Source organism: Callithrix jacchus, chromosome X (genome assembly GCF_049354715.1).
Source record: "Callithrix jacchus isolate 240 chromosome X, calJac240_pri, whole genome shotgun sequence".
Lineage (NCBI taxonomy): Eukaryota > Metazoa > Chordata > Mammalia > Primates > Cebidae > Callithrix > Callithrix jacchus.
In genome coordinates, this window is record NC_133524.1 from 67,294,821 (window position 1) to 67,319,556 (window position 24,736).

Sequence of the window (24,736 nt, forward strand, 5' to 3'; positions counted from 1 at the left end):
TTCTTAAAGAAAAGAAACTCCGGCCAGGCACCAACCTGGTCAACATGGCAAAACCCCATCTCTGTTAAAAATAGAAAAATTATCCAGGTGTGATGGTGCATGCCTGTAGTCTCAGCTACTCAGGAGGCTGAGGCAGGAGAATTGCTTGAACCGGGGAGGCAAAGGTTGCAGTGAGCCAAGATTGCACCACTGCACTCCAGCCTGGGCACCACAGCAAGACTCCATCTAAACAAAAGAAAAAAAGGAAACTCCAACCAAGAAGTTCATGTCCAGCCAAACTAAGCTTCATAAGCAAAGGAAAAATAAGATCCTTTTCAGTCAAGAAAATTCATTACCACCAGACTTTATAAGGGGCCCTTAAGGGAGTGGTAAATATGGAAATGAAAGACCATTACTGGCTACCACAAAAGCACAGTTAGGTATATAGACTATGGACACTATAAAGCAACTACACAATCAAGTCTACATAATAACCAGCTAACAATGATGAGATTAAATTTGCACATATCAATATTACCCTTAAATGTAAATGGGATAAATGCCCTAATTAAATGACACATAGTAGCTAGCTGGATAAAGAAGCAAGACCCAACTGCTTTCTTCAAGATACCCATCTTACATATAGTGACACTCATAGGCTCAAAGTAAAGGGATGGAGAAAATCTACCAAGCAAATGGAAAACCAAAAATTAAAACTAAAATTAAAAAATTTACAAAAAGAGGGGTTGCTATTTTTACTTCAGACAAAACAGCCTTTAAACTAACAACAATCAAAAAAGACAAAGGGCATTACATAATGGTAAATGGTTCAATTCAACAAGAAGACCTAGCTATCCTAAATATATATGCACCCCAAACAGGAGCACCCACATTCAGAAAACAAGCTCTGAGAGACCTACAAAGAGATTTAGATAACCATACAGTAATAGTGGGAGACTCCAACACCCTGCTGACAGTATTAGAAAGATAATTGAGGCAGAAAACTAACATAGATATTTGGGACCTGAATTTGATAGTTGACCAAATGGACCTAACAGAAATCTACAGAATTCTCTACCAATTTAAAAAAAACCCAAAATATACATTCTTCTTATCTGCACATAGCATATACTCTAAAATTGACCACACAATTGGCCATAAAACAATTCTCAGCAAATTAAAAAAAAAAAAAACAGAAATCATACCAACCACGCTCTCAAACCACAGCACAATAAAAATAGAAATCAATACCAAGAAGATCATTCAAAACCATACAATTACATGGAAATAAACAACCTGCTCCTGAATAACTTCTGGGAAAATAATGAAATTAAGCAGAAATCAAGAAATTATTTGAAACTAACGAAAATGAAGATAAAACTTACCAGAATCTCTCGGGCACTGCTAAAGCACTATTAAGTACTAAATGCCCACATCAAAGAATGGGAAAGATCTCAGATTAACAACCTAACATCCTAACATCACACTTTGAAGAACTAGAAAAACAAGAGCAAATCAACCCCATACTAGCAGAGGACAAGAAATAACCAAAATCAGAGCTGAACTGAATGTATTTGAGATGTGAAAAAACATACAAAAGATCAACAAACCATAGTTGGATTTTTGAAAAAATAAATAAGATAGACGAACTACTAGCTAGAGTAATAAAGAAAAAAGAGAAGATCAAAATAAACACAATCAGAAATGACAAAAGGAACATCACCATCAATACAACAGAAATGCAAAAAAAAAAAGAAAGAGGGAGGGGGACTCAAGATGGCGCTGTGAGAACAACCCAGGATTGGAGCCCGCGTTGAATTCGCAAATGGTGAGTCAGTGCTGCATTTCCAGACTGATCTTTGTTGCCCACAGAACGGGGAAACTCCCAAGTATAAAAAGACACGGGACGCCAGGCAGTAGGTCTGCCTGGCGAAGCCGGCAGCCGGGGCGGCGGCGGCCGGCCCTACCCAGCAATCCCCACAGGGCGCGCTTGTCCGGGTGCCTTGTTGAACCGGCAACCTGAGACTTGAGAGGGCTGGACTCGAGACTGAACGAGACTTGCACAGTAGCCCAGCCCAGGGGATTGCAGGGACAGATCGCTTGGGATACCCAGTGGGACGAACAAAACCGCGATTTCAAACTATCCCGGGCAGACGGTCCGAGACGCTCTGTGGGGGAGGGGCGTCCACCACTACGGAGGCAACCTGCCCCAACTGATATACACGCCCACTGCTGAGGCAGCCAGCCGTTGCCGAGGCAACCCGCCCCAACTGAGATACACGCCCACTGCTGACGCAGCCTGCCGTTGCTGAGGCAACACGCTACAACGAAGAGACTCCGCCGCAGGGCGTGGCGGAGACCACAGCAGAGCCAGCAGGAACAGCGCGAATCACACAACAGCAGGGCGGAGCCTCGGCAGCCAAACAGTGGCTAGTCTGCCTTTGAGCTGGGCAGGACACCTGATCAGACATCCAAAAATAAAGCCCAAACCCCTCAACACAGAGCATTTGAGAAAAAAAAAAGGGTTGTTTAATGAGCTGTGTTGCAGCAGAATCAAACATAGCAGCCTAACAGCCCTGAATGAACAACAGAGTGCACAGCTCAGCAATTAAACCCCTATAAAGTACAAACTGTCTCCTCAAGCAGCTCCCTGACCCCTCTATATCCAAAAGACTGTCATTAGGCAGGCATCATCCTGGGACAAAGAGAGCAGAAAAAGAAACTGGTAGCATCCCTCGCTGTGCCACGGCTACTAGAGGTGCACCCCAGACAAGCAGGGTCTGGAGCGGACCTCAACAGTCGTACAGCGAAGGGGCTAGACTGGTAGAAGGAAAACCAAGCAACAGAAATACTTCATCATCAACATTCTGGGTGTCCACTCAGAGACCCAAACGAAAAGTCAGCAACTACGCAGACGACCAGCGGACAAATCCACAAAGATGGGAAGAAACCAGCGCAAAAAGGAGGAAAACACCCGAAACCAGAACACATCGCCTCCTAGAAAGGACCAAAACTCCTCACCAGCAAGGGAACAAAGCTGGACGGAGAATGACTGTGACGAAATGACGGAATTAGACTTCAGAAGATGGATAATGAGAAACTTTTGTGAGCTAAAAGATCATGTATTAAATCAATGCAAAGAAACTAAGAACCTTGAAAAAAGATTTGAAAAAAGATTCGAGGAAATGATAACAAGAATGGATACCTTAGAGAGGAATATGAATGAATTAAAGGAGCTGAAAAACACAATACGAGAACTTCGCAAAGCAAACGCAAGTTTCAATAGCCGAATTGACCAAGCAGAAGAAAGAATATCTGAAGTCGAAGACCAACTCAATGAAATAAAACGAGAAACCAAGATCAGAGAAAAAAGCACAAAAAGGAATGAACAAAGTCTCCAAGAAATGTGGGACTATGTGAAAAGACCTAACCTACGTTTGATAGGTGTACCAGAAGGGGACGAAGAGAATGAATCCCAGCTGGAAAATACTCTTCAGGACATCATCCAGGAAAATTTCCCCCACCTAGCAAGACAAGCCAACACTCAATTGCAGGAAATACAGAGAACACCACAAAGATATTCTGCAAGAAGAGCAACCCCAAGGCACATAATCGTCAGATTCAACAGGGTTGAAATAAAGGAGAGAATACTAAGGGCAGCCAGAGAGAAAGGTCGGGTCACCCACAAAGGGAAGCCCATCAGACTCACAGCAGATCTCTCGGCAGAAACACTACAAGCCAGAAGAGAGTGGGGGCCAATATTCAACATTCTTAAAGAAAAGAACTTTCAACCCAGAATTTCATATCCAGCCAAACTGAGCTTCAGAAGTGAAGGAAGAATAAAATCCTTTGCGAACAAGCAAGTACTCAGAGATTTTGTCACCACCAGGCCTGCTTTACAAGAGCTCCTAAAAGAGGCACTACACATAGAAAGGATCAATCAGTACCAGCCATTTCAAAATCACACTGAATGCAAAAGAGCTTCAACATAATGAAGAATCTACAACAACTAACAGGCAAAACAGCCACTTAGAATCAAAATGGCAGTATCAAATTCACACATAACAATATTAACCCTAAATGTAAATGGACTAAATGCACCAATCAAAAGACACAGACTGGCAAATTGGATAAAAATCCAAAACCCATCAGTGTGCTGTATCCAGGAAACCCATCTCACATGCAAGGATACACAAAGGCTCAAAATAAAGGGATGGAGGAAGATTTACCAAGCTAATGGAAAGCAAAAAAAAGCAGGAGTTGCAATTCTCATCTCTGATAAAATAGACTTTAAAGCAACAAAGATCAAAAGAGACAAAGAAGGCCATTACATAATGGTAAAAGGATCGATACAACAAGAAGAGCTAACGATCCTAAACATATATGGACCCAACACAGGAGCACCCAGATACATAAGGCAAGTTCTTAATGACTTACAGAAGGACTTAGACTCCCACACAATAATAGTGGGAGACTTTAACACTCCACTGTCAATACTAGACAGATCAACCAGACAGAAAATCAACAAGGATACCCAGGGCTTGAACTCAGACCTGGGGCAAGCAAACCTGGTGGACATTTACAGAACTCTCCACCCCAAATCCACAGAATACACATTCTTCTCAGCACCACATCACACCTACTCTAAAATTGACCACATAATTGGAAGTAAAGCACTCCTCAGCAAATGCAAAACAACTGAAATCATAACAAACAGCCTCTCAGACCATAGTGCAATCAAGTTAGAACTCAGAATTCAGAAACCGACCCAGAACCGCACAGCTTCATGGAAACTGAACAACTGGCTCTTGAATGTTGACTGGGTAAACAACGAAATGAAGGCAGAAATAAAGAAGTTCTTCGAAACCAATGAGAACGAAGACACAACGTGCCAGAACCTCTGGGACACATTTAAAGCAGTCTCTAGAGGAAAGTATATAGCAATAAGTGCCCATATGAGGAGAATGGAGAGATCCAAAATTGACACCCTATCGTCAAAATTGAAAGAGCTAGAGGAGCAAGATCAAAAAAACTCAAAACCCAGCAGAAGACAAGAAATTACTAAGATCAGAGCTGAGCTGAAGGAGATTGAGACACGAAAAACCCTTCAAAAAATCAATAAATCCAAGAGCTGGTTTTTTGAAAAGATCAACAAAATAGACAGACCACTAGCCAGATTGATTAAAAATAAAAGAGAGAACAACCAAATAGATGCAATAAAAAATGATAAAGGGGAAATCACCACAGATTCCACAGAAATTCAAACCATCATCAGAGAATATTACAAACAACTCTATGCACATAAACTAGTAAACCTGGAAGAAATGGATAAATTCCTGGACTCCTGTGTCCTCCCAAGCCTAAACCAGGAGGAAGCTGAAACTATGAATAGACCAATAACAAGGTCTGAAGTTGAGGCAGCAATTAAGAGCCTACCTCACAAAAAAAGCCCAGGTCCAGATGGGTTCACAGCCGAATTCTACCAGACACACAAGGAGGAGCTGGTACCATTCCTTCTAAAACTATTTCAAACAATCCAAAAAGAGGGAATCCTTCCCAAATCATTTTATGAGACCAACATCATCCTGATACCAAAACCCGGCAGAGACCCAACGAGAAAAGAAAACTTCAGGCCAATATCCATGATGAACATAGATGCAAAAATCTTCAATAAAATATTGGCAAGCCGATTGCAACAGCAAATCAAAAAACTTATTCATCATGATCAAGTAGGATTCATCCCAGGGATGCAAGGCTGGTTCAACATACGCAAGTCTATCAACGTAATTCACCACATAAACAGAACCAAAAACAAAAACCACATAATTATCTCAATTGACGCAGAGAAGGCATTTGACAAAATTCAACAGCCCTTTATGCTAAAAACCCTCAATAAACTCGGTATCGATGGAACGTATCTCAAAGTAATAAAAGCTATTTATGACAAACCAACAGCCAATATCATACTGAATGGGCAAAAACTGGAAGCATTCCCTTTGAAATCTGGCACTAGACAAGGATGCCCTCTCTCACCACTCCTATTCAATATAGTATTGGAAGTTCTAGCCAGAGCAATCAGGCAAGAAAAAGAAATAAAGGGTATTCAAATAGGAAAGGTGGAAGCCAAATTGTCTCTATTTGCAGACGACATGATAGTATACCTAGAAGACCCCATCGCCTCAGCCCAAAAACTCCTGAAACTGATAAACAACTTCAGCAAAGTCTCAGGATATAAAATCAATGTGCAAAAATCACAAGCATTCGTCTACACCAATAACAGACTTAAAGAAAGCCAAATCAAGAGCGAACTGCCATTCGCAATTGCTACAAAAAGAATAAAATACCTTGGAATACAACTCACAAGGAACGTAAGGGACCTCTTCAAGGAGAACTACAAACCACTGCTCAACGAAATCAGAGAGGACACAAACAGATGGAGAAACATTCCATGTTCATGGTTAGGAAGAATTAATATCGTGAAAATGGCTATACTGCCCAAAGTAATTTACAGAATCAACGCTATCCCCATCAAGCTACCATTGACTTTCTTCACAGAACTGGAAAAAACCACCATGAACTTCATATGGAACCAAAAGAGAGCCCGCATAGCCAAGTCAATTCTAAGCAAAAAGAACACAGCAGGGGGCATCACACTACCGGATTTCAAACTATACTACAAGGCTACAGTAATCAAAACAGCATGGTACTGGTACCAAAACAGAGATATAGACCAATGGAACAAAACAGAGGCACCGGAGGCAACACAACGTACATACAACTATACAATCTTTGATAAACCTGACAAAAACAAGCAATGGGGCAAGGATTCCATGTTTAACAAATGGTGTTGGGAAAACTGGCTAGCCATGTGCAGAAAGCAGAAACTGGACCCCTTCCTGACACCTTACACTAAAATTAACTCCAGATGGATTAAAGACTTAAACATAAGACCTGGCACCATAAAAACCCTAGAAGGAAATCTAGGCAAAACTATCCAGGACATAGGAGTAGGCAAGGACTTCATGAACAAAACACCAAGAGCATTGGCAACAAAAGCCAAAATAGACAAATGGGACCTAATGAAACTCCACAGCTTCTGCACGGCAAAAGAAACAGTCACTAGAGTGGATCGGCAACCAACAGAATGGGAAAAAATTTTCGCAGTCTACCCATCTGACAAAGGGCTGATATCCAGAATTTACAAACAACTCAAGCAGATTTACAGGAAAAAAACAAACAAGCCCATTCAAAAGTGGGCAAAGGATATGAACAGATACTTTACGAAAGAAGACATATATGAGGCCAACAATCATATGAAAAAATGCTCGTCGTCACTGGTCATCAGAGAGATGCAAATCAAAACCACACTGAGATACCATCTCACGCCAGTTAGAATGGCGATCATTAAAAAATCTGGAGACAACAGATGCTGGAGAGGATGTGGAGAAAAAGGAACACTTTTACACTGTTGGTGGGAGTGTAAATTAGTTCAACCATTGTGGAAGACAGTGTGGCGATTCCTCAAGGCCTTAGAAATAGAAATTCCATTTGACCCAGCAATCCCATTACTGGGTATATATCCAAAAGACTATAAATCGTTCTACTATAAGGACACATGTACACGAATGTTCATTGCAGCACTGTTTACAATAGCAAAGACCTGGAATCAACCCAAATGCCCATTGATAATAGACTGGATTGGAAAAATGTGGCACATATACACCATGGAATATTATGCAGCAATCAGAAATGATGAGTTCGTGTCGTTTGTAGGGACATGGATGAATCTGGAAAACATCATCCTCAGCAAACTGACACAAGAACAGAAAATGAAACACCGCATATTCTCACTCATAGGTGGGTGATGAAAAATGAGAACCCATGGACACAGGGAGGGGAGTACTAAACACTGGGGTCTATTGGGGGGAAAAGGGGAGGGCCAGTGGGAGGGGGAGGTGGGGAGGGATAGCCTGGGGAGAAATGCCAAATGTGGGTGAAGGGGAGAAGAAAAGCAAAGCACACTGCCATGTGTGTACCTACGCAACTGTCTTGCATGCTCTGCTCATGTACCCCAAAACCTATAATCCAATAAAAAATTAAAAAAAAAAAAGAAAGAAATCAGAGACTATTACAAACACCTCTATGCACACAAACTAGAAAACCTAGAAGAAATTGATAAATTCCTGGAAATATACAATCTCCTAAGACTGAGTCAGGAAGAAATTTAATCCCTGAACAGACCAATAATGAGCTCCAAAATTGAATCAGTAAAAAATGGCCTGCTAACAACAACAACAAAAAAGCTCAGGACCAGGTAGATTCACGACCAAATTCTATCAGACGTACAAAAAAGAGCTGGTACCTTTCCTACTAAACCTATTCCAAAAAGTTGAGGAGGAGAGGCTTCCCCCAACTCACTCTGAAGCCGACATCATCCTGGTACCAAAACCTGGCAGAGACACAACAAAAAAAGAAAACTTCAGGGCAGTATCCTTGATGAGTATAAAAGCAAAAATCTTCAACACAATACTAGCAAACTGAATCTAGCAGCACCTCAGAAAAGCTAATCCACCACAATCAAGTAAGCTGTATCCCTGGAATGTAAGATTGATTCAACATATGTAAATCAATAAGAATTATTCACCACATAAACAAAACTAAAAACAACAATCACATGATCATCTCAATAGATGCAGAAAAGACTTTCAAGAAAATACAGCACCACTTCATGTTAAAAATCCTCAACGAACTAGGCACTGAAGGAACATACTTTAAAATATTAATAGCCAGTTATGACAAACCCGCAGCCAACATCATACTGAATAGGAAAAAGCTGGAAGCATTCTCCTTAAGAACCAGAACAGGACAAGGATGCCCTCTCTCACCACTCCTATTCAACACAGTACTAAAACTCCTAGCCAGAGCCCTCAAGCAAGAAAAACAAATAAAAGGCATCCACGACATCTTCTATTCCTGTTTTTCCTATGATTTCTACCTAGAAAACACCCATAGTCTCTGCCCAAAAGCTCCTTGATCTGATAAACAACTCCAGCAAAGTTTCAGGATATAAAATCAATGTGCAAAAATTAGTAGCATTTCTACGCACCAACAACATCCAAGCTGAGAACCAAAGCAAGAATGCAGTCCCATTCGCAATAGCCATAAAATGAACAAAATACCTAGGAATACAGCTAACCCAGGGATGAAAGACCTCTACAATGAGAATAACAAAACACTGCTCAAAGAAATATAGAGATGACACAAACAAATGGAAAACTATTTTATGTTTATGGATCAGAAGAATCAATATTGTCAAAATGGCCATATATATCAAAAGCAATTTACAGATTCAATGCTATTCTTATCAAACTACCAATGATGTTCTTCACAGAACTAGAAAAAAATATTTTAAAATTCATATGGAACCAAAAAAGAGCCTGAATAGCCAAGGCAATCCAAAGCAAGTAGAACAAAGCTGAAGGCATCATGTTACCTGACTTGAAACTATACTATAAAGCTATAATGCCCAAACAGCATGCTTCTGGTATGAAAACAGATAGAGCAATGGAACAGAATAGGGAGCCCAGAAAGAATTTCACGCAGCTATGACCATCTGATCTTTGACAAAATTAACAGAAACAAGCAATCTGGAAAGGATTTCCTATTCAATAATTGGTGCTGGGATAGCTGGCTAGCCATATGCAGATAATTGAAACTGGGCCCCTTCTTTGCACCATATACAAAAATTAACTCCAAATGGATTAAAGACTTAAATTTAAAACCCAAAACTATAAAAACCCTTGAAGAAAATCTAGGAACTACAATTCTAGACATAGGTCCTGGCAAAGATTTTATGACAGAGACACAAAAAGCAACTGCAACAAAAACAAAAATTGACAAATGGGACCTAATTAAACTAAAGAGCTCCTGCACAGAAAAACAGCAAAAGAAACTATCAACAAAGTGAATAGACAACCCAAAGAATGGAGAAAATATTTGCAAACAATGTATCTGACAAAGGTATAATATCCAGTATCTATAAGAAACTTAAATGTACAAGCAAAAAACAAGCAACCCCACTAAAGAGTGGGCAAAGGACGTGAACAGACACTTTTCAAAAGAAGACATATACATGAGCAGTAAGCATATGAAAAAATGCTCAGCATCACTTATCATTAGGGAAATATGAATCAAAACTAAATGAGATACCATCTCACACCAGTCAGAATGGCTATTATTAAAAAATCAAAAAATAAGAGATGCTGGCGAGGTTGTGGAGAAAAGGGAACACTTACAAACTTCTGATGGAAGTGTCCAGCCATTGTGGAAAGCAGTATGGTGATTTCTCAAAGAAAGAAAAGCAGAATTGCCATGCAACTCAGCAATCTCATTATTGGGTATATACACAAAGGAATATAAATTGTTCTACCATAAAGACACATGCACATGTATGTTCATGGCAGCACTCTTCACAATAGCAAAGATGTGGAATCAACCTGAATGACCATCAGCAGTAGACTGGATAAAGAAAATGTACATACATGTCATGGAATACTATGCAGCCATAAAAAGAATGAGATTATGTCCTTTGCAGCAACATGGATGGAGCTGGAGGCTGTAATCACAAGCAAACTAATCCAGGAATAGAAAACCAAATGCTGTATCTTCTCACTTATAAGTGGTAAATACACATTGAATACATATGAACACAAAGAGAGGAACAACAGACACCAGGGCCTACTTGTAAGTGGAGGGTGGGAGGAGGGTGAAGATCAAAAAACTACTTATTGGGTACTATGTTTATTACCTGGGTGATGAAATAATATATACACCAAACCCCTGTGACACACAATTTATCTATAGGACCAACCTGCACGTGTACCCCTGAAACTAAAAGTTTAAAAAAAGACTTTGAGCCCTGTTTCTCTCAGTACTCTTCATGTCATGGCCATTTTAGGAAAAAATATAAAAATTTTAGTTAACTCTTTATCTTAAACTATATGCCAAAATCTATACCAGATTAATTGTAGATTTAAAAATAAAAACGAAACCTTAAAAGAACTAGAAAAATGTAAAGAGTTACCTATAATATCACATTAGGGAAGGCCTCAGTAAGCATGACACTGATGGCAGTAACCATAAACGAAAAGATTGTTAGGTTTAACTACATGTAAGGAAAGCTTTTCACACCCTTTGACCCAACAGTGTCACTTCTAATGACACATCCTTTAAAAACCTTTGTACAAGTGTATAAAAATGTGTATATGTAAAAACATTAACTACAGCACTGTTTATAATAGTGAAAAACTAGACCAAATATAAATATGTATCAAAGATGATTAAACAGTGTTGCATCCATATTAAAAATTGCAATGTAAAAAATGTAGTTATTGACATAAAAAGGTTATAAAATGACATTTTTAATCCCATCCCATTTTGTAAAAATACATATTTATACACATAGAAGATTTCTAGATGTGCATAAAATGTTAGTAGTGGTTATTTGGGCACTTTAATAAGTTCTTTTTCCTTTTGCTCCTCTTTTTTATGTATATATGTATGTATGCATGCATTTGTGTATGTGTAAGGAATAAGTATGTCTTGTATAAAAATAATAGAAGCTTAAAAAGGTTCAAAAATTTCCCTTTCTCTCTTTTCACATGTGGATTTAGGTCAGACCTTCTCCAGGAAGCTTTTTGTTCCCGTTAAGTGGCCAGTATAATTCTGAAGCCACCTTCTCATCTTTTGTATTTCCTTATTCAACTGTCAGTTCTTGAAGATAGAGTTGTGAGTTGTGTTTCATTATTTACTGCCTTCCATACACATGCTTAGTAAGGACTGGTCGGCTGGTGATGGTCTGATTTCGTCAAAGCCTGCTTTGAAGTCTGATATAACAGTGCTTACCCTTAACCAGCTGAAATGGTCAAAAACTTGGTCTGGGCTAGCAAACCTTTACAAAGAGGGTAGAGTGGCTATAATGGCTGTCTTCCTACTATTCTCCTAGGCTATGGTGGCTGGCTGGCTGATGGGGCTGAGCCCTTTCTGTATAAATCTTTCCCCAAACAGCTTTGGTGTTTTAAAAAACAAAAAGTGTTTCTCAGGTTGAGTTGCTGCCTCTTATCATTAGTGTCTGTGCAGTTGTGCTCTCTTCCCAGAACTTCCAAACACATTCTCAAGAACTCACAATGCTTTTTTTAAAAAATGCATAAAGGATGGATAACAAAGAAAGAAGACAAAGAACTGGGAGGAGAGGAAGGGGGAAGAGAGAAGGAAAAGAGAACAGAGACTCATGACCTTAAGCACGGCATGTTGCTCCAATCTAAAACATCTGCTGGACATTACAATATCTACCATTGCACATGAAATTACTTTACCAGAAAAGTCTACACAGACGCTGGTTTTTCAAACAACCTGTGAAAGCTCTGATGGCCACTCTGGCAGCCCTCCAGGTTAGAGACTTACTGATCTCTAATAGGGCCTGCTCTTATAGTTAGAGATCATTCCAGGTTTGTTGCAAGTATCAAATGAGATGATAGATGGAAATATGTTTTATAAACTATAAAATAATACTGAAATGCTTGGTGTTGATTTGTAAGCTCTTGAGGGCACTGACAGTGGTTTAATGTATAACTGTGTCTTCGTGGCAGTTTGGAACAGATTGTAAATACCTGTATCTAAAAATTAAAGTCAAATCTGTATACAGAATGAAGAGAATAGAAGGGGGAAAAAATGATGGTCTGGGAGAGACCTAAACTGTGTATATCTGGAGAGTTGTGGTCACCTAACTATATTAGAAACACGTTGGGTTTTCTGAGTGCTCACAATTGATTAGAATTAATTTCCTTAGAAGTAATTCTCAAGGAAGTGCTTGTGATTCCACTGTCAATGAAATGGTTGAGATGTCTTTTAAAGTGTCCATTAACTTATGGTAAATTACAATGGGAATGCATGTGGCCCTCACAAGTATCTTATGGTCAAACTTTTAATAAGTAACAAATTAAATCATAATAAGGAAGTGACTTAAAAGTTAATCAAACTGCTGCTCTGCTCTTTCCATGAAAATGACCCTTTGTTCCTTCCAGGTTCAACACATGAGACTTCATATCAGATCCTCACCTGAATGCATGACTCTTCAACCTCAGGACTTGCAGAATTAGTGGAATGCCGTCCTAAGGTTGTTGAGTTGTGCATTTGTGGGCATTTCATCTCTATGGAGAAGTACCCATTCCCTCACCCCAAAGACTGAGGTAGAAAGATTTTTCTCCCTAGGGAAGAATCTTCCTTGAAACTTTTGTGGCCTCAAGAGTCAGAAGACAGACTGAGGAGGTTTGATAGTTGGATTGTTGCCAAAAGCCTGACCCTTGGCTGTGAGAATCCCTCAAATTTGCAGTGTCTTGGGGATCCCTCCTAGTGATTGTCTTAGAAAATAAACATTTTCTGTTAATTTCCAACAACTTAATTATCTATTTTCTTTTTCTTATAGGTCCAGTTAAAAACAAGAAAAAAGGTAAGTTAAGTTCCTGACTTAATAAAATTGGTGTCTTGTCATGTCTTTTCTATTATAAGAAAAAAAATTAAGAATACGATTTTTGTATTACATTCTTTCAGCATCATCTATTATTTTATTCAATCATAAGTGATCTTCTTGAGTATTGTATTCTCTGAAGAACAAGAAATCATTCTTCAGTGATGATTCATCTCTTTTTTCATTCTTCCTTACTCTTCTCCCTGTCCTTCTTTTATCTTTTTTTTCTTTTTTTCCTTTTTTTTTTTTCTTTGAGATGGAGTTTTGCTCTTGTTGCCCAGACTGGACTGCAATGATGCAATCTTGGCTCACTGATACCTCCGCCTCCAGGGTTCAAGCAATTCTCTTGCCTCAGGCTCCCAAGTAGCTGGGATTATGGGCACCCGCTTTTATCCTTTTTTTCCCTCCTTTATCAAATCATTGATCAGGTATGAATGAAATCCTGAGTCACCATGTAGGAACTAGATATGCTACCTATCAAAAGATGTCAGCACCCTATTTCTTGGACTTAAAGCTTTCCTGTTGATTTCCCAAAGAGTAAGGGAAGGTATTTCTTGCTTTGAGGATTCTATATCATTTTCTCTGTAATGAAAAAACTATTTTGGAGTATTACTATTTAGTCTTTTCAAAGCAGCTTCCATTGTACCATTGTTGAGTCATTAAGTCCCTAGTGTACTTGCAACGAAACCAGCTCTAAGGCTTGTGAAAGTGCTCACTTACTAAAGGAGGAGAGTAAATCCAAAGACAGAACAGCCTCCAAAGACAGGGCCAGGCAATATGGTCTACTCCTTAGGACTTAAAGAACCAATTATGAAGTTAGCTAAAGTACCTATTTGTTTCTGACCTGGGAGGAAGACAGAGTAAAACTAATGATTTTTCATTACAATGCTTTAAGTGAAATTATTCTGTGTGATAAGATTTATGGAGCTTTATAGAATGGATTGTCAACCTCACACTAGGTCAAAAAGACTGGCTTCAGCTCCAGTCTGCCACTTGTTTGAACACTAGGGTACTCTGGTGCCTTGAGGTATCATAGTCCACATGGAAAACTTGCGTGCCCTTTGTAAAGAAGCTGAGGAATGGCCTGGCCTCCTGAGGGCCTGAATTGAGCAAGGTTGAAAAACAGCCAGGGAGCTGGAGTCATTGCGGAAACCTTTCTCTCTGGGCACTTACCACCAAGATATTCTGTCTCTTAAGAAAGTAGATTTGATTTTCAAGCATATAGTCCTTTTTTTTATTTTTGAGATGGAGTTTCCCTCTTGTTACCCAGGCTGGAGTGCAATGGCGCGATCTCAGCTCACTCCGCCTCCTGGGTTCAGGCAATTCTCCTGCCTCAGCCTCCTGAGTAGCTGGGATTACAGGCACGCACCACCGTGCCCAGCTAATTTTTTGTATTTTTTAGTAGAGACGGGGTTTCATCATGTTGACCAGGATGGTCTCGATCTCTTGACCTCGTGATCCACCTGCCTCAGCCTCCCAAAGTGTCAAGCATATAGTTCTTAAGTCTTGTCACATCCCTTTAAAACAGATATTATAACTCAGATCATTGCCTGGCACTGCTACCTTGTGTACAGGACATTATTGAGAAGAGAGTACACATAGGCCTTAAACATTTACTTTGGCTAAAGTTATTTGGAAGCCATTTAATATGGATTTCCTTAGACACAGTGAATAGGCACATGCCTGAAGAGGTAAATTGAATTGTTCACTTAATTTTTACCCTTTAATGGAATTCTTCCTTCCACAACTCACTCTCTCTCTCTCTGTCTCTCTCTCTCTCTCTCTCTCTCTCATTCACTCACTTTTGGTTGTTCTTTCATTTTGGACTTAGCTAAAAGGTTAAGGAAATACTCCTTTGATGAAGTTTAGCTTTGAAAGGAATGTGTATATTCTTTCATCTAACACTACATAGGGTAAGTTTCTAAGTACAAATGTCTCTGCACTTTTGTATCATGAGGTGCTCTGTTAAAGTAAGGAAATCCAGAGAAGGGAGTCAATCCTCTGAAGTTATCCTCTTGGTCCAGGGATCATTTTGTGCATTCCCTTCTCTGGGCCCAACTTCATATAAGTATGCAAGCATGAGAAGCACACTTGCCTAAACCTTGTTGCAGAGAAGCAGAGGACCAGCTGCAAAACTAAATAAAGCAGGAATTTTTTTCTCAAATGCCTCCTAACATTTTCTTAAGTGAACATTCTCTGTTTTCACTGCAACCATTAGGCTCTTGGACTGCAGGAGTTTCTGGCTGTAATTCTTCCAAAATTACGTTAGCAATTACAGGAGACTCACATTCTTGAAGCTGAAGTTTGTGCTACCACGGAACACCCTCTAGCTTGAAAATCACTGTTAGGCTTGGAAATACTGGGACACACGACAGCCTAATATGCACCAACCTCTGTCTATGCCACCTAGGAAATAAGGAGGGAGAAAGAAACCTTACAACCAGGGTAAGGAAGCTTCCTGACTGCAAGGAGTAAATCAGTCCTTTTTATGGAAACTCAGTCTCATGAGAAAGAGAAATCACTGAGGCCAAGCTCTTTGTTTCACAGATGTAGAAACTAAGGCTCAAGGAGAGGAAGGGATTTGCCCAAAGTGTGTCTATGGCAGAGCTAGGGCTTTCATCCTTATCTCCTGAGTACAGATTCTGTGTTCTTTCCACTACACTAGCTGGAATTGAAACTTGGGCTCTGAATAAGCCTGATTTGGAAGCTGCCCAAATCTGAAGGGAGATGGTTTTCCTGTTCAGCATCTTGAAATTGGCTAGATCTAGAAATGAGGCAGATCCAATCTTTCACTGCTAAGTGCAGAGAAACCTCTAAAGTTCATGCCTCTAGGTCTTTAATGCTACAGGAACTCTTCTGAGAGAGATGTTCTCTGGGCCTTCCTTTCTTTCCTCTCTGAGGAAGAGGCTCCACGATGACCCCATTGTTTCTTTCCAAATGCAGATGTGGTTTGACATGGACAACTGGCCTCTTGAGTAGCACTGCCATGAGGATTTGGTTTCTTGGCCATGAGGCATTCTTCTTAAAAGAGGGCATGATAAACCAGGACAGGATCCTCCTGCCTAAGGGTCCAGGGAGCAGGAAGTCAGAGTCAGTAAGAAGATTTTTAAGTGAAACTAGAGAAGGTTGTATTTCAAACTAAGAAACTACCTCAGGTGAAGACATCGTGATGAAGTCTGGAAACAGGCTTCCATTCCTGAAACTTTCCATAAAATTGTGAGAAGGTGGTGAAGGAAAGAAAAAGACACCTACCTGTGCTCACCTGCAGTCTTTGAGTGGGACTGCACAGAGCAGAGGAAATCAACAGGAGGAGCTGGAAGTTTTGGTTCAAGACCACAGTTGCGACTCATTTAACATAACTACATCCTGGCGGGAATGTTGAAAGGACTGGAATATGAAATAAGAGGGTTGAGATTGTTCTAGAAGGATAGCAAGGAGGAAAGAGGGAGGAGTTGGTGGGCATGATTAATAATACATTTGAAAATAGGACTTCTGAGGAAAGACTGTGGGAAGCTGGATTATTTAGCCTATAGAAATCGGGGTTGATGGGTAACTTAATTTCTTTGCATATATGAGGATTGTTATGTATATGTATATTCTTCTCTGTATACACAAAGAATAGAATTAGAGCTTAAACTGCCACAAGAGGGACGTCAGTTAAATATACTAAAGAACTTCTTAACAGTGAGCAGTGAGGGGGTGATAAACATTGGAACATGTTACTATGGAGTTTGCAGAATTTCCTTTCCCAGAGATCTTTGAAAATAGTTTACAGAGGTCAGCTGAGAAAGTGCAACCTGCTACCTCCTCAGCTCTCTCTACTCTCTGCCTCCCCTTCTTTCCTGTTTCTCAGTATCTCTCTCTTCCCCCACCCCGTCTCTTTCTGTGCTTCTCTTCCTCCTTCTCCATTCCCCTATCCCCAGAACTCCTTCCCATTCCTCATTCCCAACTAGCACTGCCCCTCTCCTAACTCCCATTTCCTGTACATCCTGACTCCTAGAGGAACCTTCCTGGAGGTGACACTGTTCCTAAGGCCAGGCTGTGCAGCTTCCTCTTGTTATCGACATCAAGTCCACCAAACTGGGCAGTAAACATAAAAGCTCCACATTCTTCAATAATAGCCCAATTCTAAAAAGAACCACAAAGTGACCCATAGGTCTGATCACTTGGTACTTCTCATCCTTTGGACTCAGCTGAAATGTAACCTCCTTTTTGAAACCTTTCCTGACCTCTTCAGCATTTGGTCCCTACCACTAAGGCAGCACTTCTACTATCCCATGACTGTGTCTGTTTCCCCACAGATACAGACTGATCTCCTGGAGGGCCGCTTATTTCTATATGCTCAAACCTAGCTTTGTAAATGCATATTCACAAAAGGGGGTGAGGGGAGGGGAGAGAAAACACAAGATGGGCAGAGAGAGAGAGACAGAGATGTGTGATAAAAGTATCCAACTCTTTAGCAGGGACTCCCAGAGAGCAGACTGTGTCCTCAGAAGTCTGTAGAACTCCTGACAGTACATTCATGACAGGAAATAACTACAAATGTAACACTGAATCCTATTTTTCAGGAAAGAAGGCAGGGCCTCCTGGACCCAATGGCCCTCCAGGACCCCCAGGACCTCCAGGACCCCAGGGACCCCCAGGAATTCCAGGGATTCCTGGAATTCCAGGAACAACTGTTATGGGACCACCTGGTCCTCCAGGTCCTCCTGGTCCTCAAGGACCCCCTGGCCTCCAGGGACCTTCTGGTGAGTTCCCCTGTCTCTCCACCCCACTAGGTACTTTACAAGTACTTTAAGAGAACAGGAGTGGGTGATCCTGAAAGCAGTTTCAAAAGGTGGAGATGGGGCTGGTGTGCAATAAGGGATGCAGGTCTCCTAGCTCAGTGTAAAACTAAGAATTGGACAAGCCAGTAGGGACTGGCTTGCTCTAGCTTCTTGTATCTACCAACCTGCCAAGGCCAGGCCACCTGTTCTTGACCCATCTCAACCCGTCTGTCACAAGCCCTCCCTGACTCTTGGCTTCCCTGTAGTGGACCAGTAAAACTCATATGAGCCAGAGACAGAGGCCCTGGTGGTTCACTGGTGTTCTGGTGGGGAATGGATTTAATCTTTCCTGATTTCCAGCATGTAGCTCCGCATGCTGATGTTTGCATAGAAATAGGCTATGGAGTGGAAACTTGGGGACCGAACAAAATGACAAGCCATAGGATAGTTTCATCATATTAAGTCTGAAGTGTTTTCCCCATAGCAAGTAGTCACTAATGGTCAAGAAGTTGGAAACTTAAGAGTCACTCAAGCTGTGGATGAAGCAAACCCAGGCACCAAGGCTGTCCTGTCCAGGAACCAAGTGCTTCTTGCACTAGATCCTTACCCTACCATACTTCCCATTCAAATGCCATTTCATCCCTTTGCATCTTTCTCCTTGAGCGCTGAAGAGCATCAAAAAGGTATGAATGCAGATCCAAACCTGCCTAATTGGAGTTGACAAGAGTCAGACTGCCTGGGCTTATGTCAGTTGTTATTTTTCTCTCCTCTCCACCCCCTTCCCCCATATCTTGGGGCTTTAAAGAAATGGACCCTTACAGCTGATTTCTCCAGAGGCAAGAATACTGCAGCAGGGCTCAGATTCTTTAACTTGTACCTCACATAGGGCTAAGCAGTGTTACCATGGCCACAAGAGATGGAGTTAGAGATTTTTTTTCATCCAATCATTCCATAAATATTGAGCACTTTCTGTATACAAAGAGATATATTGACACATGGTCCCTGTTCTCATAGAGTTTATCTCCTAGAGGATGAAGACAACAAGAAACAAGATACTTGCAAATAGCAGTGGGCTCTATACGAAAATTAATAGGAAGCAAAGGTCAGGGTCACACAGTGCCAGGAATACCCTCTCATTGTTCTCCATGGGTGCCCAGTGGGGCTTGCCTTGGGCTAATATTGGCCACAGACACTACCCAGAAGTTTCCCTGCTGGGTACTAAACCCACTGAAGATGAAGATCAGGGACAGGAAAAGAAGGGGTGTCCTGTCCCAAACAAGGGCTCTGCATTGCACTCTGACTCTTCCTTCAGCTCTAAGCCCTGGAGAATAATGTTCAGACAGGAGTGGCTGCAGGGAGCAGGGCTCACCGCCACTAGCTGCTCAGGTGAGGGGAAAAGGAAGTCAAAGGATCATGCCCTCTGATTGGCCTGTCCTATTTTGCAGGTACTGCTGATAAAGCTGGAACTCGAGAAAACCAGGTTGGCTGGGGATTGCTCTCTTCTTGGGTAGGACAGAAAGCCGCAGGCTAGAGCTACCTTTAAATTAGCTTCTGATTAGATTTCCTGAGGCTTTATTTCATGAGGACGCCCTGGAGATTCTGAGGGTTTTCACTCACAGCCCCCTCCCACCTCTATGAATAGAAAAGCTTTGCCTCAGGGCATGTTTTTAGCTAAGGAAAGGGGTGTCTTGCCAGGACCATTTTTCCTCATTCCACAGGAGACCCCAGGGTCACCATAGCCAGGCCTAGTAGTCGGCTGAAATAAGCTGTCAGTCAGACCTATTTACCTGGGCCTCCAACTCCCCAACCACCCCAGACACCTTGTCGGCTCTCAGACCACCTGGGATCTGGAGCTGAAGAGTTGAAGAGTGCGTCCTTGAAAAACAGCCAACCAGCTCCAGGCCCAGCCTAGCCTGGGCTTCTGCCTTAATGGCCTGAAGAGCTCCTCCCAGTCTTTGAGCTTCCTAATGTGTCTCTATTGGCAGGTTCTGCTGCCTTGCCTTGTCTCATCTCAGCCTCCCTCACTACAGCTGTGTGGTTACTATGCTAAATCTACACAGCTGCACAGTGTTGATGGCTTGCAGGGCAATTTTATATCCATCACCTCATTTGATCTTCAGATATCCCTGTGAGAGAGGCCAGACATTCTTATGATCCCCATTTTACAGTTAGGGAAATGAGGCTCAGAGGCATTACATTTGGTTGTGGTCACATAACTAGGAAGCGGTAGAGCTACAAAATCACATTACCCTCTAGTAGAAATGTAGTCACTAACATCCCAAGACAGGGGAGAGGGATCAGAATTGGATTACAGCAGAAGACTAGAAACCAGGATGGAAACATGGGACTGGTGGCTGAGCAAGCAGCCATTATTCATAGTGACTACTCTCTATCCTTCTCATCCCGTCAGCCAGCTGTGGTGCATCTACAGGGCCAGGGGTCAGCAATTCAAGTCAAGAATGGTAAGAATCAAAATAGGCTCTCTCTCTCTCTCCCAAAGAGGAGCTTCTCCCCTCCCTCATACCCAGCCTCCAAATAATCACCCAGCCTAGTTCCTCACAGGCCCCTGAAGTACCCTTGGCATAGGAAGGCATTCTTTGCTCCACCATTCCCTCTACTGGCTGTCCTGAGCAATTGCGGCATCAAGACCAGTTCCTACACCCAAATTGCATTTAGAATCACTGATTATGGAGCTGAATGGGACTTGAGACATCACCTAGCCCAGGCATTCTCAGGGTATGGAGGTTATATAAGAGCCACCATGGAGATATGTGTAGTTTGATTAATATTTTCACAATACAAATTATAGAAAGTAAAACTATATAAAATTAAGTTCTTTCCTGATGGATCTACACAGATGGACAGACAGGCTGCTTCTCTGAGGGAAAGTGGGGCATGTTAGAATCTCCAGGGAGTATAAGACACTAGTGTCTATCAAAACGGATGATGTGTTTAATGGGGTTCAGAAACACTGATTTATTGTAATCCCTGCATTTAAAAGATGGGGAAACAGAGTCCCAGAGAGACTGAATAATACCATAATAAATCATGCTGCCTCATATTTGTATGATAGAGTATTCAACATGGTTTCTTTATCTTTAATTTCATTCAGTCCTTACAACCACCCTATGAGGTGTAGGTATTAGCTTCTTTTTATAAAGTCATAGAGGTTATTAACTGTCCCAATATTCCATAGTCAAGTTAGTTTAGGAGCCAGGATTCAAAACCACATCTTTCTCTTTCCTTTCCCCTATGCTACTTCAGTGATGTGTATGTACACTCCACTGAATGATTAAGTTCATCTTTCTTCCCCCAAAGAGACATGAACATTCATGAAATAACAGCCGAATAATGTCCAGTCCCCAGAGTGCACAAAGCCTAAATTGCGTGAACCCCCGGGAGCCTTGGGAAGCAGCAAGCTAGCCAAGATGCCAGATGCTTACAGAGCTTGGAGTGGAAGGGAGAGGTTGTGAGTACAGAAACAGTAAAGGAAGGTTAAAAAACCAGCTACATGAGGACAGTTTCTAAGAACTCAGTCAGTCCTGAACTGGCTGTGCTGAGTTTCCTTAATGGCTATATTTAGCTACTTCCCTGACTGCCACTTGGATGCCTGACTGTAATAGCCTCAGAAGTGTAAATAGGAACAGAACGGCATCAAAACCCAATTGGTCCTTCTGGAGACCCCAAAGCCCTGAGTGGGCCATGATCCCCACCTGTCCAGGGAGGCCAGAGACAGGACAAAATAGACTTGTTTAGGTATCTGAGTGGATAGTGCTTATTCTGTACCAGCAGCCACTGATTTTGCTCCCACTGCCACATAAGAAGATTGTTTTCAGCCCCTCTGGGTCAATCCCCAGAAGTAGTCTGTGCTGACCTTTAGTCCTACCAGAAGAAGTGATGGGGGTGGGATGTGGTGGCTTATGCCTGTAATCCCAGCACTTTGGGAGGCCAAGGCAGGTGTATCACTTGAGGCCAAGAGTTTGACACCAGCCTGGCCAACATGGTGAAACCCTATCTCCACAAAAAATATGAAATTTAGCTGGGCATAGTGGCACACACCTGTAATCCCAGCTGCTCGGGAAGCTGAGGCAGGAGAATCACTTGAACCCAGTAGGTGGAGGTTGCAGTAAGCAGAGTTCACGCCATTACACTCCAGCCTGGGCAACAGAGCAAGCGAGACTCCCATCTCAAAAAAAAAAAAAAGAAGTGATGTGATCAGGGGTTGGAGGATATCATGCAGAGTGCTCCACTGATAGGACAGAGCCAGGGCAGCTCTTCCTAACTCCTAGCCCATCTACTTACCACCTCAAGGAAAGATGGACACCTTTTCTAGAAAGCCTGTTTCCTCACCCCTCAGAGAGGCAGGCCCACTGAAACTGGCCTTATAAAATATAATTTCTTGGTGTAGGATGGATGGCTTAGAGGGAAAACGGCTCTCTGGGCTTTGATGTCCCCCCCCCCTCATGGTGGGAAGGAACATTCCTCTTTCTGCAGGATGGAAAGAGAAGCTTTTCCTCCACCCTCACGTGCTGGCTTCTGCTGTCCAAAGAAGTGTGACTGCCCCATGACTGAGGTGGGGCTGAGACAGATCCTTTGCCAAGTGTGCCTCAGCTCCTATCCTCCTGGCTGGCTCCATTGCAGCCTGCCAGTCTATCCTTCACTCCCACAAGGATCGCTCTCACCTATGGGGCCCTGGTACTGGTGGTCAGTAGCCCCAGTTGCCATGGAGTCTCAATCATCCCTAATCCCTAAGGTTCTCCAGGTAGACAGTGGGCTGAGTGGTTTCCTAGGGACCCAGGGAGGCTTTCCAGAAAGCTGCGGGTGTGGAAGAACCATAAAAAAGAATTTCTTAAGGAGAAAGAGAAAACCCATCAACCTATGAGACAGGAGAAGAATTTGGAAGCTCAGGCTGGGAAAGTAAAATTGAATAATAAGACCTAGCCTGCCACTCAGTGTCTGAATTTTGCCTGTGCAGGCCCCATAACAACAAAGAAAATAGGGCAACATGCCCACTCTCATCCTTCTCCTCCTCCAGCAAATTCCACCTAGAAGGTATTAGTTAAAGACACCTCCAGATGCAAAGGTCAGGAAAGGAAGGATAAAGACAGACAGGCAGAGCCCAGGAGCCCTGAGGCAGGCCTCGCAGCTGCTTTACAAACAGAACAGCTTCTCTGCTTTCAAATACTCTTCTTAAAGCGTGGCCTTCTAAGCTACCCTGGTTGCATTGGGATAGGGGCGGGGTTTGTGAACTCCTTGGTATTTATTTTCTTTTGCCTCGATTATTCTGACATGTACTGAGTGACTGCACTTCTCTCATACTGAGATCTTTCAGGTGGAGTGCTTAATGACTGGTCTCGCATCACTATGAACCCGAAGGTGTTTAAGCTACATCCCCGCAGCGGGGAGCTGGAGGTACTGGTGGACGGCACCTACTTCATCTATAGTCAGGTAGAAGTGAGTACGGTCTTAGGCCTAACTCTTCTTATATCCAGAATGCAGATCCGGTGCAGGCCACATAGGGGCACTGTGGAGCCAGACAAGACCATCCAATGGCTAGCTTCCGGCTTTGGACAAGGGTGTGGGGGGACCGCACTGGGAGAGAGTTGAAAGGAGGAAAGAGAGAGGGGGCCTGCTTGTTTTGTTTCGTTTCGTTTCGTTTCATTTTGTTTTGTTTTGTTTTGTTTTTCCCTAGCTAAATATTACTGAAAAACTGTGAAAAAGGCCCTTGCCACACCCTACCATCTGATTCCCTCCTGCAGGACCTCAGGCCCCTGTTTACCCTCTGAGCTGTTTGGTTCCATTGCCAAACTTGAACTTGGTCTCAACATATTCTTTGAAAGTCAGTTTCAGGGTTACTGAGAACCTCTCCCCTCAACACCGCTGGCACGGGCATTATAATGAATAGTAATCCTGCAGACTTTCCACCTCAAAAAGATTTCTGACTGTCTTTCCTTCCTCTTTCTCCCATTTATTTCCCTATCGTTCTATTCCTCTATTCTTGCCTCCTTCTTGCTGTCATTCTCCCAGCCCTTTCTCCCTCTGCTTTTGTCCTCTTCCTGCCCTGGCCCTCTCCCCAAGTCTCCCAGTGTCCATCTACTTCCATTCCCCCATTGTTTGCCTCCATGGGGGTGGCTCCTTGGAGATAGAGGAAGATGAGCCATGAGGTTGGGATTTTTGTGGGGTGGGCAGCAAGCAGACAAGTGGACAGAAGGACTATGGAGCCAACAGATGGGTGTCACATGAGAGCGGCCAGAGAAGGTGGGCTAACAAGCATTTGCTAGGCACACTGAGCACCCCAGTGTAGCTTGGGTCCTGACCCATATATGGCACCCAAATATGCTGTTCCTACCCAAAGAGCCAATGGAGGGAGTGACCTTTCATAAAATGATTTATGGTGATATCTGAGGGTCCCAACACCCATGGGGCACATGGGCATAACCCGATGTCCTATGAGCTAAGCTCCACG

At 42.3% G+C, this 24,736-nt stretch overlaps 1 protein-coding gene across 6 annotated transcripts in view; it reads left to right on the forward strand.

Moving 5' to 3' along the window:
- Positions 1-24,736, forward strand: part of EDA (ectodysplasin A) — a 440,412-nt gene that overhangs the window by 410,785 nt on the left and 4,891 nt on the right. Inside the window, exons 3-7 of one of the 6 annotated variants that reach the window (XM_008989432.4) lie at positions 13,463-13,486; positions 18,073-18,252; positions 19,716-19,750; positions 20,681-20,732; positions 23,594-23,724. In XM_008989432.4, coding sequence (XP_008987680.1) covers positions 13,463-13,486; positions 18,073-18,252; positions 19,716-19,750; positions 20,681-20,732; positions 23,594-23,724 — 422 coding nt within the window. The remainder of the gene's footprint in view (positions 1-13,462; positions 13,487-18,072; positions 18,253-19,715; positions 19,751-20,680; positions 20,733-23,593; positions 23,725-24,736) is intronic. The other 5 variants (XM_008989433.4, XM_078363537.1, XM_035289441.3 and 2 more) reach the window with 5 other exon arrangements.